The sequence below is a fragment of the Carassius gibelio genome, chromosome A1 (assembly GCF_023724105.1).
Source record: "Carassius gibelio isolate Cgi1373 ecotype wild population from Czech Republic chromosome A1, carGib1.2-hapl.c, whole genome shotgun sequence".
Lineage (NCBI taxonomy): Eukaryota > Metazoa > Chordata > Actinopteri > Cypriniformes > Cyprinidae > Carassius > Carassius gibelio.
Window position 1 is genome coordinate 14,793,963 of NC_068371.1, and position 15,877 is coordinate 14,809,839.

The 15,877-nt window shown below is 37.0% G+C and overlaps 1 protein-coding gene across 6 annotated transcripts in view; it reads left to right on the top strand.

The window, feature by feature from the left end:
• Positions 1–15,877, top strand: part of LOC128013330 (runt-related transcription factor 1) — a 51,012-nt gene that overhangs the window by 19,327 nt on the left and 15,808 nt on the right. For 4 of the 6 annotated variants that reach the window (XM_052596678.1, XM_052596449.1, XM_052596281.1 and 1 more), the window contains exons 3-4: positions 12,356–12,612; positions 13,603–13,759. In XM_052596678.1, coding sequence (XP_052452638.1) covers positions 12,356–12,612; positions 13,603–13,759 — 414 coding nt within the window. Of the gene's footprint in view, positions 1–10,089; positions 10,562–12,355; positions 12,613–13,602; positions 13,760–15,877 lie in introns of those variants that run through there. The other 2 variants (XM_052596522.1, XM_052596606.1) reach the window with 2 other exon arrangements.

Below are 15,877 nucleotides of genomic sequence, written 5' to 3' on the forward strand. Positions count from 1 at the left end.
AGCAGAAGAGACCAAATATATATATATATATATATATATATATATATATATATATATATACTACATATATAATGTACTATTGTTTGAGAGCTTCTGGTGGACCAGGAGAAGCTGGTGAGTGTTTTTGTGTGTTTGAGGTCTGAGCTCTGAGGCACTGTCTAAAGCGCCCATCTGCTGCCGCTGACCACAACTCATCCAGCATTAACCGCCAGCGTTGGTCAGGCCGACCTTCTGCTCAAACAAAGCTGTTTTGTTTGTCACTGTGGCTCTGCGGTCCACGCTACATAATCACAGGCTCGCCACAACCCAACAACACAGAGGTGACACAGTTGTCTGTCTCTGAGCTCATAATCTGTTGGTGAATCCCGGAGCTCGGATTCAGAATACGGTTTAAGTGAGTAAACAAAGAAATGTCTGCAGTAAAACACAGGACGGATATACAAGGAAATGTGTGCAGTGGATGAAGGGAGGCACTTTGAGTGAATCAGTCAGGTTTAATTAGAGGCTTTGTGTTGTGTGGAACAATAGCAGTTTTCACAGGGTTTAAGTTGTGTCTGCATGATTCATTTGGAGACAGATGTCACACCACTACATGCATTTCTCAACTGTAAGTAAGAATGTGAGCGTGGGATCAGTGAATATTGCCTTAGCAATGCTATTTTGCTTTACCATAAAAACGTTCACTGAACAGCTTCACACATGATGTTTTCTGGTTCACCAGCCATTTCTGTATCAAAACAGTATAGAAACAGTTTAGAAATTCATACCATCCTTGGTCATTTCAGCAGGGAAAGTTATAAATCTTAATGGTTTTCATATTTAATTTTATGCCTGTTGTATTTCATAGGTTTTCAAATTTGTTCTGCTTAGCAATACAAATAGACATAACCATTTACACTACCATAATTATTATTTTTTTATTCTCTTCTGCTCATCCAGGCTACATTTATTTGATCAAAAATACAGTAAAAACTGTAATATTAAGAAAAAAATATTAGAAAATTTTCAGCATCATTACTGCAGTCTTCAGTTTCACATGGTCCCTCAGAAACCATTCTAATATGACGATTTTCTGCTCAAGAAAACATTACTTCATATTTATCTAGAAACTGTGATAAATTTAATTTTTTTCAGGATTCTCCGATAAATAGAAAGAACAGCAATTATTTGAAATAGAAATCTTTTGCAACATTATAACTGTCTTTACTGTCACTTTTTATCAATTTAATGCATCCTTGCTGAATAAAAGTATATATTCTTTCTTACTGACCCCAATCTTTTGAACAGTAATTGTGTATTTTATAATATAATATAATATAATATAATATAATATAATATAATATAATATAATATAATATAATATAATATAATATAATATAATATCATTATGTAATTTAGTTTTATTTAAAAAAAATAATGTTTTTGAAATAAGCATCTTTAAAATTCTAATTATTTATTACTGAAAACTAAATATTATATATTGTAATATTTTTATATACTGTATAGGTTGAAAATATGTTTCATATATTTTCTACTTAAGTAACTTCTAACAAGTGTATTTTCATCTATTCTCAGGCTGTAATGGGATGGTGAGCAGTCTTTGAGTGTCTGTCTCTGTTATCAAACTCCTGCTTCTCATTTCCTTACGCATCTCCGGCTCTCGGTCCTGCCACATCCTCGCGTCCTGTACCAAAGTCAGCGGCTCATCACAGGCTCTGCTGCTTCTAGTCCTAAACGTTCTGTTAATTCAGTTTCCTTCCATATTTACTTAAACAATGTCTTGTAAATGTTGTTAAATTTGCTTCTCATTGAGCTTAAAGCAGTCGAGTAGAGACAAACCGTCTAGTCTGCCGACTGGATTGAACTCAAGGTTAATAACATTGTATTTGAAAAGCATTGCATGGTGCCTTTCTCAGATATAGAAACATTAAGTCAGCGTGTGCATGTGAAATCCATTTTTGGAGTAGTTTTACAGGAAACCTCTGAATTATGGACATCAATATTGCTGGGATCTACGGGTATTACTGGAATCCCTTAATCAAGGTAATTTTAGGGAATATTCAATTAATCAAATCTTCTCTGTTGCTTCGAAGTAAATATAAACATTAATGACCAATAATGGTATTATTCTGAAATCGTACTGTATAACTGATTCCAGCTGAATATATTTATCACTCTACTTTAGATTTATACGTACATGACGGAAAGTTTCAAATGTATTTAGGATAGATGACCTGCGGCTAACGAGACTTTATGGTTGCATTTTATGGAAGTCCCTATCAAACATTGACGCCGGCGGACGTCAGTGTAACTCGCAGCAACACTCATGTGCAGTAGTGTGTGTGTGTGTGTGTTTTCATCTTCAGCTGCAATATGTCTACTCATCCATTCAAACTGCACTAAATAGTGCCCGAGGCGGATCTCTAGTCGTCTCTCAGCCTCCGCCCACACACAGCGCTCCAGGCAGCAGCAGCAGGCCGAAACCGGGCTGAGTGCGCACCTCAGACTCTTACAGGACAGTCGAAACCACCAGAGGCCGGACTGTGAATGTCTTGCCTTCAGAGGAGCTTCAAGTTGAAGTCTGAAGCCTCTCCTTGTGATCTAGTGTGAGACCTCCTCTGCTAATATCTGTTGAAACTGTCTAGTCTAGTAAATGTCTGTACTGAGAGCATAAACCTAGCGTCAAAAGCCTGTAAAAATCCAGTGTTTAACTTCTTCTTCTTCTTGTTCTAGCGCTTTGGTTATTTCTTCTCAGCGTCCTGCTACCACACCATCATCCTGTGTGTCAGAAAATCAATCAGTGAATTTTAGAGGAAGTTCTTGTTGTATGTCTCTGAGGGGCTTCTGAATAATTCACTTCAAATGGTGACCCTCCAGCCCGGGCTGCAGTGCACTGACACGTCCTCAACGCTTTGACATTTCCCCACTCACCACCATGCTAGGGGGTTCTGGATGCTCGCTAGGGTGTTTTGCATGGTTGCTAGTGGTCACTGGGGTGTTAAGGGTCATTGCTATGTAGTTGCTAGGGTGTTTTGGGTGGTTGTTATGTAGTTGTATCATTTTAGTATCAATGGTGTAGGGTGTTTTGGCTGGTTGATAGGTTGATTCTTACTGTTTTCAGAGCACCCTTAGGTTCGTTATATTGCTTTCTAATTGCATACTTCTCCTCAACAAGCCCGATGAATTATTATTCATGCATATAGCATAATCATTCAGCGTTTATGTTATATATACCGTATTTAGAGTATTTTAAAGTTGCAATCAACATCACAGTTTAATGCTTTGATACAGAATTAATCTATGCAGCAAGTCACTTTGGCAATATCAGATTTTATAAGCCATTTTAAATGCACTGTGTGTGTTTATATTCTGCTTTAATCCTTTGTAAGTATTTAATTTAGTTGTTTGATATTAATGTATTTGATTGTGCGCAGTTTCTTTCCCAAATGCAGTGTGTGTAGCCCATTAGAATGTGCGGCTGTCGGATTCTCATTACAGTATACGAGGCCTCTGGGAGCCGTGATGGAGGTAGATTGAAACTCACAGCGGGATCATTCCATGTTCCGTTGTTTTCCTCTTAAGGGGCAGGACAGCCCCTCTATGAGCTCTTACAGCGCTTTGGTATAAAGCTATGCTGCAAACACAATTGATCTGAGGCAGGTGTTCACTGGCAAGGGATCAACTCAGTAGTGCTCATGGACAAGACTAGAGGACCATGGGAAAATCAGTGCCTTAGACTGTGGTGACCTCAGAGCGAGTCCCCATACGGGAACGCTCTGATCAGCAGCAATGTCAATACAGCTGGATGAAGTGTGTGTGAGTGTGGCCCTGACCGAAGGACATCTGTGCCTGTCCAGTCCACATCCACACACAGATATAGTGTTATAGTGCATCACAGTGTTAAATAGTCCATGTGTTAGTCTCTGTACTTTGAGTTTGGTACTTCTGCTCTAACATATTGTCCTGCTGTCTGCTGTAAGGCAACATTCTGAGCGGCGTGGAACCGTGTAAGTAGAACACACTACATCAGCAGCAACTAGTTACTTCATGTAAATAGCAATTACATGGTGAATCACAGTTGAGTCCAACAGACTTTAACTTTAGGAAATGAAATTCTAATAATTCAATAATAAAAACAACAACAACAAAAACTATTTTTTATTTAAATTCTTTTTGGTATTTGAAGAGGCTTTTAATGTATTATTTAAATTCACATTTAAATTTTATACACACACATGTAACATTTAAATAATTATTCCTGAGTATGAATTCTACTTGCAAATCTGTTACTGGTGCTGTATTTTTGGCCTTCTTGTAAGAAGCGTTGCTTACTATGTCTTAAAATACTGTCTAGTTAAGCAGCTTACTAGGTTATGTGTGTGTGTGTGTGTGTGTGTGTGTGTGTGTGTGTGAGAGAGAGAGAGAGAGAGAGAGAGAGGGGGCAAAGTGCTTTCTCTATCACTTGGCTGTGCTGCTAAACGATATGTCAGAAAATCAATTAATTACTTTTTAAGCAGCAGTTAACGGCATCCACACAATACAGCTGCATGAATTATTAAAGAGGACAAAAGCTGAGTTATTTTCCCCTCTCTCTCCCTTAACTAACCTCCCCATACAGTACAGAGGAGAAATGACGGACTGAAAGGAGAAAAGACGATTTGATAAAACATACAAAAATCAGGAGCAAGACGGTGAAAGAGGAAAGACTTATACATCTGAAGAAAGTAGAACACATTCTTGTGATGCTATTCATTTCTCATCCAGTGATCTGATCTGATCCTCATTCATTGTGTCGCTCTTACTCTTACCGGATGATGACTATAGTGAATCATTAGAGGGTTGTTTTTTTTTTTTTTTCACAAAAGTATTTTTAGGAGAAACATCGGAGTCAAATTTAATACTTAACTAAGCCCTCCATTAATTCCTCAAAGCAGTGAAGGTGCAACCTATGAGCAATTTTCCTCTTGGACAATAGGGTACATGCAATTAATAATATATTATTAATATAGCTTGCAAAATAACATTACATTTTTAAATTAGTAGTAATTTTCCCGCCTTTTGTTTATGAATAGAGAAACCCACTCCCCCCTCCTTTTTTTAATTTTATTATTATTATTTATTTTACATAAATGTGATTGACTTTGAGCTGATATTCAGCTCCTGATTGGTTTGCTCAGTAGTTTTGGCAGCATTGATTGTCGGGCCCCAGGAAGCGATTATTGATCCTGTGTGCCCAGGACTGCTGGCCCCAGGGTGGCCCATCTCTGGGGCCCACAGGGGACAGACTGCCTGCGGGCAGTAGAGAAAATGACATCCAAATCTGTTCTGTCTTCCACTGTGTGCATGTGATAAATGAAAGTGTAAGACTGTATAGATGTGTATTTTTTGAGAGTTCGCTAGACAACCATGTGGTCTGTGTTGCGTCTTTCCACATCCATCTATGTGGTATTAGCGGTGACAGGACCTGTCAAATACACCCCAGTCGTAATGTTATGACCCGAACAAACTTACTGTGGCTTACCAACTTTTTCCTGCTACCCACCCAGACATCCAAAGTCCTCCAAACCCTTTGAAACTCGAGCTGTGGTCTTTGCCAGTGTAAGTCTGAAATCTCTGATGCCAGCTTTCATATGGAGACCAAAATAGACATAGGCACCATCCGGGCTGTTCTGGGGTTAAAATTCGGTCCTGGACAAATCCAGCCCATCCGGACCCATGAGTTCCCCCATGAATGATTTACTAGGTTATAGGGCCTTAAAATGGAGCAAATAAATTAATATATGAAACAGCACAGAAACAAATAATGATAGAGATTACTGAATTCATGGCAATTAAAGCAAAATTAATAATGCATTTTTGTCACATAGTAATGCACTTGACAGTAAAGCACTGATTTTGAGCTAGGATGCAGAAAATGTACTGCTATGAAAATCTGTCATGGTTTCCTCACCCTCATGTCGTTCCAAACCTGTATGACTTACTTTCTTCTGTCGAAACACAAAAGGAGATATTTTGTAGAATTTTACCTTGAAACCATTTTGGTGACCCTTGATTTCTATACTATAATGGGCAGACATTTCTTGAATGTCTCAAATGATCTTCGTTAATGTTCCACAGAAGAAAGAAATTCATTCAGGTTTGGAAAGACATGATGATGTGTAAATGATGAATATTTAAATGTTTGTGTGAACTATCCCTTTAAGAAATTTGACATTTGTAAATAGTTAACACCTGATTTATATAATACACTGATATTTATTTTTAATCAGGCTCTTATTGAATTAACATTTAGTTCAATTAGAATTAATTAGATCTAAACATTTAAAGAGAAAGAACCCTGTTAAATTATACTTTGATAACCCTAATGAAATTTACTATTGTTCTTGCCTAGAATTCAGAGTTTACTATTAGGTCACAACAGGTAAAACTATGGTCCTTATTACCATGTTTATATGTTTTTTTAAATAGATAAAAAGCAATAATAAACTTAAATAAAAAAAAGAAATAATGTGAAATATTATTAGAATTTAAAATACCTGTTTTTGTTAGTTTATAAAAGTGTCTCCTGCCAGGTTTGAGTAATTTAGGGTAATTCAATATACATGTATTTATAAAAAAATATTTATATATATATATATATATATATATATATATATATATATATATATATATATATAATATATATATATATATATATTTTTTTTTTTTTTTTTTTTTTTTTTTTTTTGACCTGCAGTGACTTTGTGCTAGAAAATCATTTATGATTGGCGTGCAGGTTATATTATTTATATTCACAAGCTCTTCTTCACACACTTCACCTGCTCTCTTATGCGGTATTCCCATTTTCAATGCATCAAGATGGAGAAAGCATGAGACAGGAGGGGAAAATCAGTGGCTAAATGAAATTAGCAGGTTAGAAGTGCCCTGGGGCAGTGAGACGGACCTGTCTCCTGAGGCCATGGTTCCTGATGGGATATATTAGTGTTGACTGCATGTCAACTTTTCCTCTGTCACCTCTTCTCTTAATCTGTATTTTGTGTAATATGGAGCAGGCTGATGGGAGACACGAGGGTATAAATGCAGCGAGGTGAAGGAAGCAATCCATATCTTGAACACTGGATTGAATCAGAACTGCTCGAAATGAATTCAGGTCCCTTCAAAACACCCGGACCGCTCTCATGGGCCATGTACTTCATGAGAAGGAGCCGAAGCAGCAACACACTATTTGGTAAAACAAAACTCTTCTAGTTTGTCAGCTTCTGTCGTATGTGTCTCACTTTCGTTCTCCATGAATCACATCATCCGTTGTTTTGTTTTTTTTCCTTTTATTGTTAGTAGTTTCTCTTGTTTTATCACTTTAGAATGTGAAAGAGGAACTGTTGAAATAGGGAACAACGACTTCTTGTACCTTCATTGTGTGTGCTTGTGCACTATCAGGCCTTTGTTTTTCTTTTCATAAGAATTTTAAATTCTCTCATTTGCTTAATGCTTAGTGTTAACCAAATACAAATATGCTGACATTAATGATGATAGTCTTATAGATAGATCATATTAGCATGTTTTTTTTCTTCTTCTTGAAACCTTTGGCTACTACACTGCAGTTGCCTCGTGGATTTTGTTTCTGAAGGCCAAATTATAATTATTGCTTTAAGTTAGAGGAAATATTTTTTTAAAGGAAGAAACTGACTGCATCATATTGTTTGCTGTTCTTGTATACAATTCTATTTTATTCAGCGTGTTCATCCTCCATGACTCGACCAAACGTGATCAGATATTTGTAACCCTGCAACTCTTGTCAATATATTTTATAGCCGACTACAAGCGCTATTGATTGCTCAACTTTCAGAGCTCAGATTACTCTAAATCAGTAAAACACAAGACCGAGAGCCTGCACATCTAAGACCTGTGGTGCCTTTGTGCTAGAAAATCATTTATGATTGGCGTGCAGGTTATATTATTTTCCCTGGAATTGATCTTTGCTTTCAGATTCAGCCGTTATCTCTGCTTTGGTGGCTTGGACTATACTGGTCCAAAATTATTATTTATATTAATTTTATTCAGGCACTGAATAAAATGTTGCACTTTTACAAAACTATCATATTAGGTATTATTAAGTATTATGTTCTAAATAATATTAATATAATTATGCCTTGGAATAAGAATATACAGTATATTAAAATGTTATGACTAAGTAGTATTTTAGTCTGTAAGTTGCACGCACACACACACACACACACACACACACACACACACACGCACACACACACACACACACACACATATATATATATATATATATATATATATATATATATATATATATATATATATAAATTTACTCTGTAGGTTTTAAACACATGCACATCACAGCTACAAACATGACTATTTATAGATTGAAAAGTTTAATTGAAAATTGCATTGAATGTTTTTATAAATGCATCTTTTTTTGTCCTACACTATATCAATCTGCAAAGATCCGTTTTGACATTTAAACTCAGGAAAGAAGCAACTTTATTTTCAGTTGAACCGAAATGCATTACATTTGTTTACAGTAAGACAAATTTCCGAGCAAAACGAAAAAGACTGACTCAGGCATACTTAGTGTAATAACCATGGCTTGTACGGAGGCTGAGTTTGCATTACTGTGACTGATATCAGAATTTGCATTTTGTTTTTGTGTTACACGTTCAGTACAAACAACAAGGAAGATGAGACGGGAATAACACAGACCTCATAAAGCAGGTCTTTACATTTTACCAAATGAATCATGCCCTATCTGTAACCAGAAGAGAACAAGGTCTTTTAGTTCTCTGTGTTATTGTTATGATTGACTCGGACTCTGTTAGATATGACTAATGCAACTTTATCTTGGGAATTTGCAGCATTTGCAGCTTTACAATCCGTTTGACGAATCCGTCAGATGTTGCTCTAGTTAACATGTCCTTTCATCAAGTGCAGGCACATCTGTAGATTTGCTTCTGATAATGGTGGATGTAAAAGTTCTGAATTTGGCATCAAATGTGATTCTTGGCTGTATTGACTGCAGTATTTACATGTACTGTTATTAGCTAGACGTGTTCTGTTTAGGCATCCCATCCCATGTTTATAATTATTTACTATTGTTATTTACCACACGTGTGGTAAATATATAAAATAAAAATCCCCTCATTTCAGGTACCACACTTTCTTTAAATAACTGTCAGTCTTTTGTGAAGGCAGGATCTTTCAGATTAATTCACATTCTGTTCATTTCACTAAAAGATGACGAAACATCTCTGTGTTACTTGCCATTTCCACTTCATGCATTCTGTATCAGGACCTAACAGACTCCATATGGCCCATGTAGATCGTCTGCTGCCCCCTTTTGGCTACAAAACAGATTATTTTAGATCATTACGAAGTTACTTTCCATCAGGCATTGTTTCTTTTATATATCCTCTTTTTGTGTGTCTATTTCATTCTTTTTAGAATAAATAATTCTAGATAGTACTTATTTAGATGTTTTGACTTTTCACCGGAATTCATATTTTATTTTTATTTTTTTATTTTTATTTTTTTTTTCTTGACAGAATTTATTTGTGTCAGCAGATTCTTTGCTTGCATGCGTTGTTAGCATCACATCGCATAAGGTTGGTGTTTTGTAACTTTTCTTCTTGTTTCTTCTGAAAAAAACCGAAAACAACATCTGCTGGTGCTTACATTTCCCCCCAATCCATTATATCTGTTCTCTAAACTTTTTAAATATTGTTTACATGATTTCTTGAAATAATGTAAAGGACATAATGATTAGAATATAATCTAATTAAACAAACTGTTCGATTGTTGTTCATTCTACATTTTATCTGTCATTTGATAAGTAACTTAAATCCGGTCAATTCAACAATAAATCAACCATTTGACGAGTGCGCGCGTCGAGCCACGCGCCAGGAATTCCATTGACTGTTCAGATCCATTTTTTCCCCCGATTCGGACGGTCTTCTGATTGGTCGAGCCCGTCGAGGTCTGTCATCGCTGACCAATGAGAACGTTTAGAGGGGAGGCGTATGCAAATGAGCTCTCCTGGCTGGCGTTCCTGCGCTGCCCATTTCCAGTAAAAGCGCGTCGCTGCCGGGAGATTCATTCACAACACATTATAATTCTCTTTGCGACCGCGCGTTCTGTATTCGGGAAGAATACTTTCTCCCAAAGGTTTACCGTTTTATAGAATAGACTGATGCACTTTTTAGACAGTTAAAGACTGACAGCGTTTGCGTCAGGTGCGCGACTTTACGCGCACTTTCTCAAGGATACCCAAGCGCTAGACCATCCTCTCTGATGACTCCTGCTGAATGAGGAACAACATCTACATAAACTGTTTACAGTTCAGCTCAGACTGAAAAGCGGGGTTTCAACATCACCAAACGGATAGTAAGACGCGCGAACCTTCCAAGTCTCCCTCGAGCTCGTACCCTTGATCCGCGCGCGTCCGAATCAGCTGCTTGTCCGGAGCCCTGAATCTTGATCCTGACTGAAAGGGTGTTCAAAAGATACCAAATGGTTTTTCTTTGGGACGCCAAATACGGTAAGAGCGTTTCTCAGCTCTGCGTAACGGCGGTTTCACGAGTCTATTTTTACGCGTACATTTCATAATGCCTGCATGTTCATAGATGTTGATAATAACTGATACATTTAAACTTAACTTAAACCATGACGGAAATGTGACATTCCCATAGACAAAAATACTGCAGACTCTCCGTCTCAACTCAAGTTCACTTTGCTAAGAATGCAAAACTTGGAACGAAATTGCATTTATATGAGAAATGAATCAGCAAAATAAAAAAAAGAGATAAGTTCATGAAAAACGAATGGAATTGGAGTCATTGAAAAGAATAGAGCTTAAAAATAATATTGAATATGGGAGGTATATATAAAGATATATATATATATGTGTGAGTGTGTGTGTGTGTGTGTGTGTGTGAGAGAGAGAGAGAGAGAGAGAGAGAGAAGCAACAGAGAAGACCTACATAAACCCTCATGACTGTGTCAGCATCATTAATTTTAATATAAATATTTATATATAAATATATATATATATATATATATATATATATATATATATATATATATATATATATATATATATATATAATTTATTTATTTATTTATATTGAGGTTAAATTGAATCTATGATTATGAAAATTACTTTCATTAGGTCAGAATGTGAGTACAAAATGTTTGAAAATAACTTCAATATAAAGATTATATTTTTATGAGCTTGTTTTCACACCAAAAAAATCGAATCTAAAAAAAATATAATATTTAAGAATCTAGTTTTCATCCCATTTACTGTGCCATAATAAGTCTTTCCATTTTCATTATTTGGAAAGTCTCATATGATTGGCCTATGTCTGTACGTGTATGGCTTCCCGAATTTGTGCTGTGTTTTGTGCTTTCTGTCTGCAAATGCATCTCTCTCTCTGTTTTCTACACCTTATCTCATTCACCCCAAACAGTCATCAACAAACTCCAGTTTTAGCCTGATGTAGTGACTGTGTCTGTGTTTATATTGGGCGATGGGTTTGGAGAGAACGCAGTGGCTCTCTGTGCACAGCACTGTAACGTGGGTAACCACACTCATGTGGCATCAATTGTGGTTGGCTGAATGACTGTGGGTCGCAGTGCTATCTGATGGTTTTAATGCTTTTATATGCCTGTGAGGCACTGTTGCATGGGCACCAGAAGTTGCTTGGAAAAAGTTTATTTTTTATTTATTTTTTTAATTACAGTTTGCATGAAAAAATAAACTAAAAACGCATACACTGAGCAGAGCTAAATAAAATTGAGATTTTCTGCGGTAAAATAGGATGTAAATGAAGGAATAATGACCACAGGCATGAAAAGCTGTGCAATGGGGTGATTTTACTATGGTTAAGTAAAAAAGAAAAAAATAATATCTATAATACAAGCCTGGAAGTGTCTTATTGCCTTTATTTAAGATACCAATGTTTAATAAGCAATCAGTTATACTAGAAATGATTTTTATGCCTGGAAATACAGTTCTGAGCAATGCAACATCTCATACTTAATCTTTCCACAAGTTATATTTTGTGCATTAGTGTTATTTTACTAGGGTTAAGAAGTCATTTTGTGTCCCGACTCAAATTAAACCACTGTTATACATGGCAGAAAGTGTCTTATTGCTTTTCAAGTGCAGAGCAAAGCAGCATCTTGGTGCACATGTGGTCTATCGTTAAAAGCATTGAATGTTGTTTCACTTTAGAATTGGGGCTGTTTAAAATATACAAAACATTTTTTGATAATGATGTATTTATTTTTTTACGTTTAGTAAAAAGCCTTATGCATGTTTGTGTTTCAGAACCTGTGCCTGGGCGACGCTTCACGCCTCCCTCAACAACCCTGAGCTCGGGGAAGATGAACGAGGGGTTGCCCCTAGGGGCTCAGGAGAACAGCGGTGCCACCCTGGTGGGCAAACTCCGCATGGCTGACCGAAGCATGGTGGAGGTACTTTCCGACCACCCTGGAGAGCTGGTGCGCACCGACAGCCCCAATTTCCTCTGTTCTGTCCTGCCAACACACTGGCGCTGCAACAAGACGCTGCCCATTGCCTTCAAGGTAGCTGACCACAGACTGCTGTTGTCTTTCAGTTACAACTAATGGTTCATATTGGGCAATATGAAGAAGTCGTTTTTTCTCAGGCTCAAGGACATTTAAAAATCCTACAATCTCACATTTGACTTTAATACACATCCTTAATTAAGCTAATGATTTGGCGGGAAGCATCAGTAATTGTTATTAATCTCCTGTCGTCACGGGTGACTGCTACATCTTTCATCATCATCTTTCATCATCACCTTTCATATTTGTCAAATCATGGCAAAAGTGCAAACCACACAGTCTTGCCAAATCTAGAGTGTACTGCTGTGAGGCATGTGTGCACTCTGAAACAAAGAGCAGAAGAATGTGATGACATTTACAGTTAATATGCAAATAACCTGCTCATTTAGTTTAGATGTGGAGATATTGTGCAAGTGAATGCAACGCTGAGAGTAAAAAGGATTTGAATGTTGTTTGGTTTTCATTTTCACCCTCTGCTCAATGATTTTGCCTAGTAATTAAGTATTTAAATAAGAGTATAAGTATAAGTATAAGCTGTTCTTTCTATTCATCAAAGAATCCTGAAAAATATATATTTTTTTGAAGGGTAATGTGACACTGAGAACTGGAGTAATGATGCTGAAAATTCAGCTTTGCATCACAGGAATAAATTACATATTAACATAAAAAAAAATTAAAATAAAAAAAAAAACAGTTATTTTAAATTGCTAAAATATTTCACAACCTTTTTACTGTATATTTTATCAAATAAATACAGCCTTGGTGAATACAAGAGACTTCTTACAAAAACAATTATTTTAATCTTATATAATAATTTTAGATTTATATTTACAAATTATAATTTGTCTTCTTTACTATTCATCCTGTATTGATAGTTGTGGCTTAGTGTGATAATTGTCATATATTGTATTTTTGGTTTGTTTTTAAAACACAGTTTTGAAAGGTTTAAACGTATCTAACATATTCTCCTCATTCATTGGTTGACAGGTAGTTGCCCTTGGTGACATCCCTGATGGCACGCTAGTCACAGTGATGGCCGGCAATGATGAGAATTACTCTGCCGAACTTCGGAATGCCACAGCTGCCATCAAGAACCAAGTGGCCCGTTTTAATGATCTGCGTTTTGTTGGCCGCAGCGGACGAGGTAAAATGCATATAATGCTTAAAAATATACAATTCACTTCTTCTCACCTAGACATACACGTTTGAGAAAAGGAAACACAGATCAGGCTCACCGATGAGCCGTGACACAGATATTTTAAAGCCATCATCTGCGTGTGTGCACATGCTTGGTTAAATGTGTATGTTTTCCCATGTGTTTTGATATTGTGTTCAAACATATCAGCACAGACCATTACCTGTCACTTCCACTTCCTGTGGCAGGCAGTCAGTTCAGTCAAATACTGCAGATCTTACATACTTAAAACACAAGGCTTTATGTATACTTGCTAGCCATCCAGCCCTTTTGTACCACCATCTGATTGTTGAACCACTTCATTGTGGTAGCAGAGCACAGCAATGCCGTTTTTGTGGCCTGTATTTTAGATATTTAAAGCAGAAAAAATGTGACTTGTGAGAAAATTAGGAGTAGCTTCTTACGGTATTTGTGATGTATGAATCGTCCAGCTTCTGTAATGACAGAGTAGTTAGTCAACAGAATGACTGGCTTCTGGGAAAACTAGGGGTCCCGCAGGGCTCTATTCAAGGCCCGATGTGATTTCGCTGATATAGTCCTCAGCACAAACACCACTGCTTTTAACCTACATGTCCAGACCTGCGATAAATATATGAAAGCATACACTCTCCTTTGTCCTTCTCTCTTTTGTCTGTGTCATCATTTGAACGCAGCATAATAGAGGCAAATAAGTTGATGTTTGCAGCAGGTGTGCTTGCATGCTTTGAGTGCAGAATGCACGCATTGAAATTGAAAATTGAGATTGTTTACAAAGAAAAAAATAAATGTTTAGTCAGAATTGTTAAACGAAACATATTTGTCCATTTTTCCTGCATGAAAGTCTTGCTTTTCAGTGAATTTCAGACATGCACATCCTCACAGACTGTTGTTTATCCAAGCGTGTTTGTGAGTGTGAGAGCAGCTGCACTCTGCTGCCATGGAAGTGATTAGGTTTAGTGCCGGAAAAGAGTGCAAGTCGAGAAGAAACAGCAAGACCGTGTTAGGTAAGAGAGAAATGTAAACTATGCATATCTACACACACTCTTGCTACTCTGTATTATGTAGACATGTAGACAAGAAAGCAAAGACTGCATCTGTATGGCTTTTTTGTCCATCTGTCATTGTTTTGCAGCATCATGAATAACTTGATGTTTTCAGGCACATTTATATGCACACATTTATAAAGTTTCTTGCTTTGTGAGTTTGACTTGTTCGTGCGCACACACTGCACAGTACTTTACAAAACAGAAACATATAAACAAATTATAAACAAATTCTCCCACTTCACACATGCACACACTATGTAGGGACATTCCCTTGAGAAACGCTCTGCACTTCCTCCCTGTTTGGGCAGTGAGTCTCTCAGACAGAATGTCTCCCATCCAGACGCTAAACCACTGAACCACAGTCTGTGTGTGTTAGTGCAAAAAGGTCTTGTAATGAGTGTGTTAGACAGGAAGAGATGAGTCAGTGATTTGCATTTCTATTTTTTAAGATTTCATATAAAAACTATGGTATTATAGTAAGATTAACATACTGATATACCAGTGTATTTACATGTCTACCATACTACCAGTTTTCGTTTTGTTTTTTTGGAAATGGTGCCATGATATGATGTACCATGAAAATACCATGGTACTTTTTTTTTAAACTGAATGTTCTGAATATTTTGTCATAAATTATTAGTGCAGTATTACAGCGCTTTAAGTGTGTTTTTTTTTTTTTTTCTGGATGTGATTCTTTGTGTTGTTTGTGTGTGAGGTCATGGCAGACAGAAGTGGATCGGTGTTGTCACAGCGACTGCGCTCAGAATAGCACCTGATCCCTGGTGCAGCCGTGTTTGTGTGTGCGTGTCACATCTGTGCAAATGTGTGTGGTCAGACCTCATAGTTTGTCAGATTTTAGGGAACAGCTTGGAGTTTTTCCCAGCTCTGTTTTTCTGGCTGAATAACGACTAGCGCGTGTGCGTGTTACTGTACCTTGCTTTGGCTGGAGCACTTAGGCCCATTTAGTGCTGTGTAACTCAAACCTGCTGTTGCCACGAAAGCGGCCACCTCCCTGGGGTCCATCTCATCGCCATAGCGATGA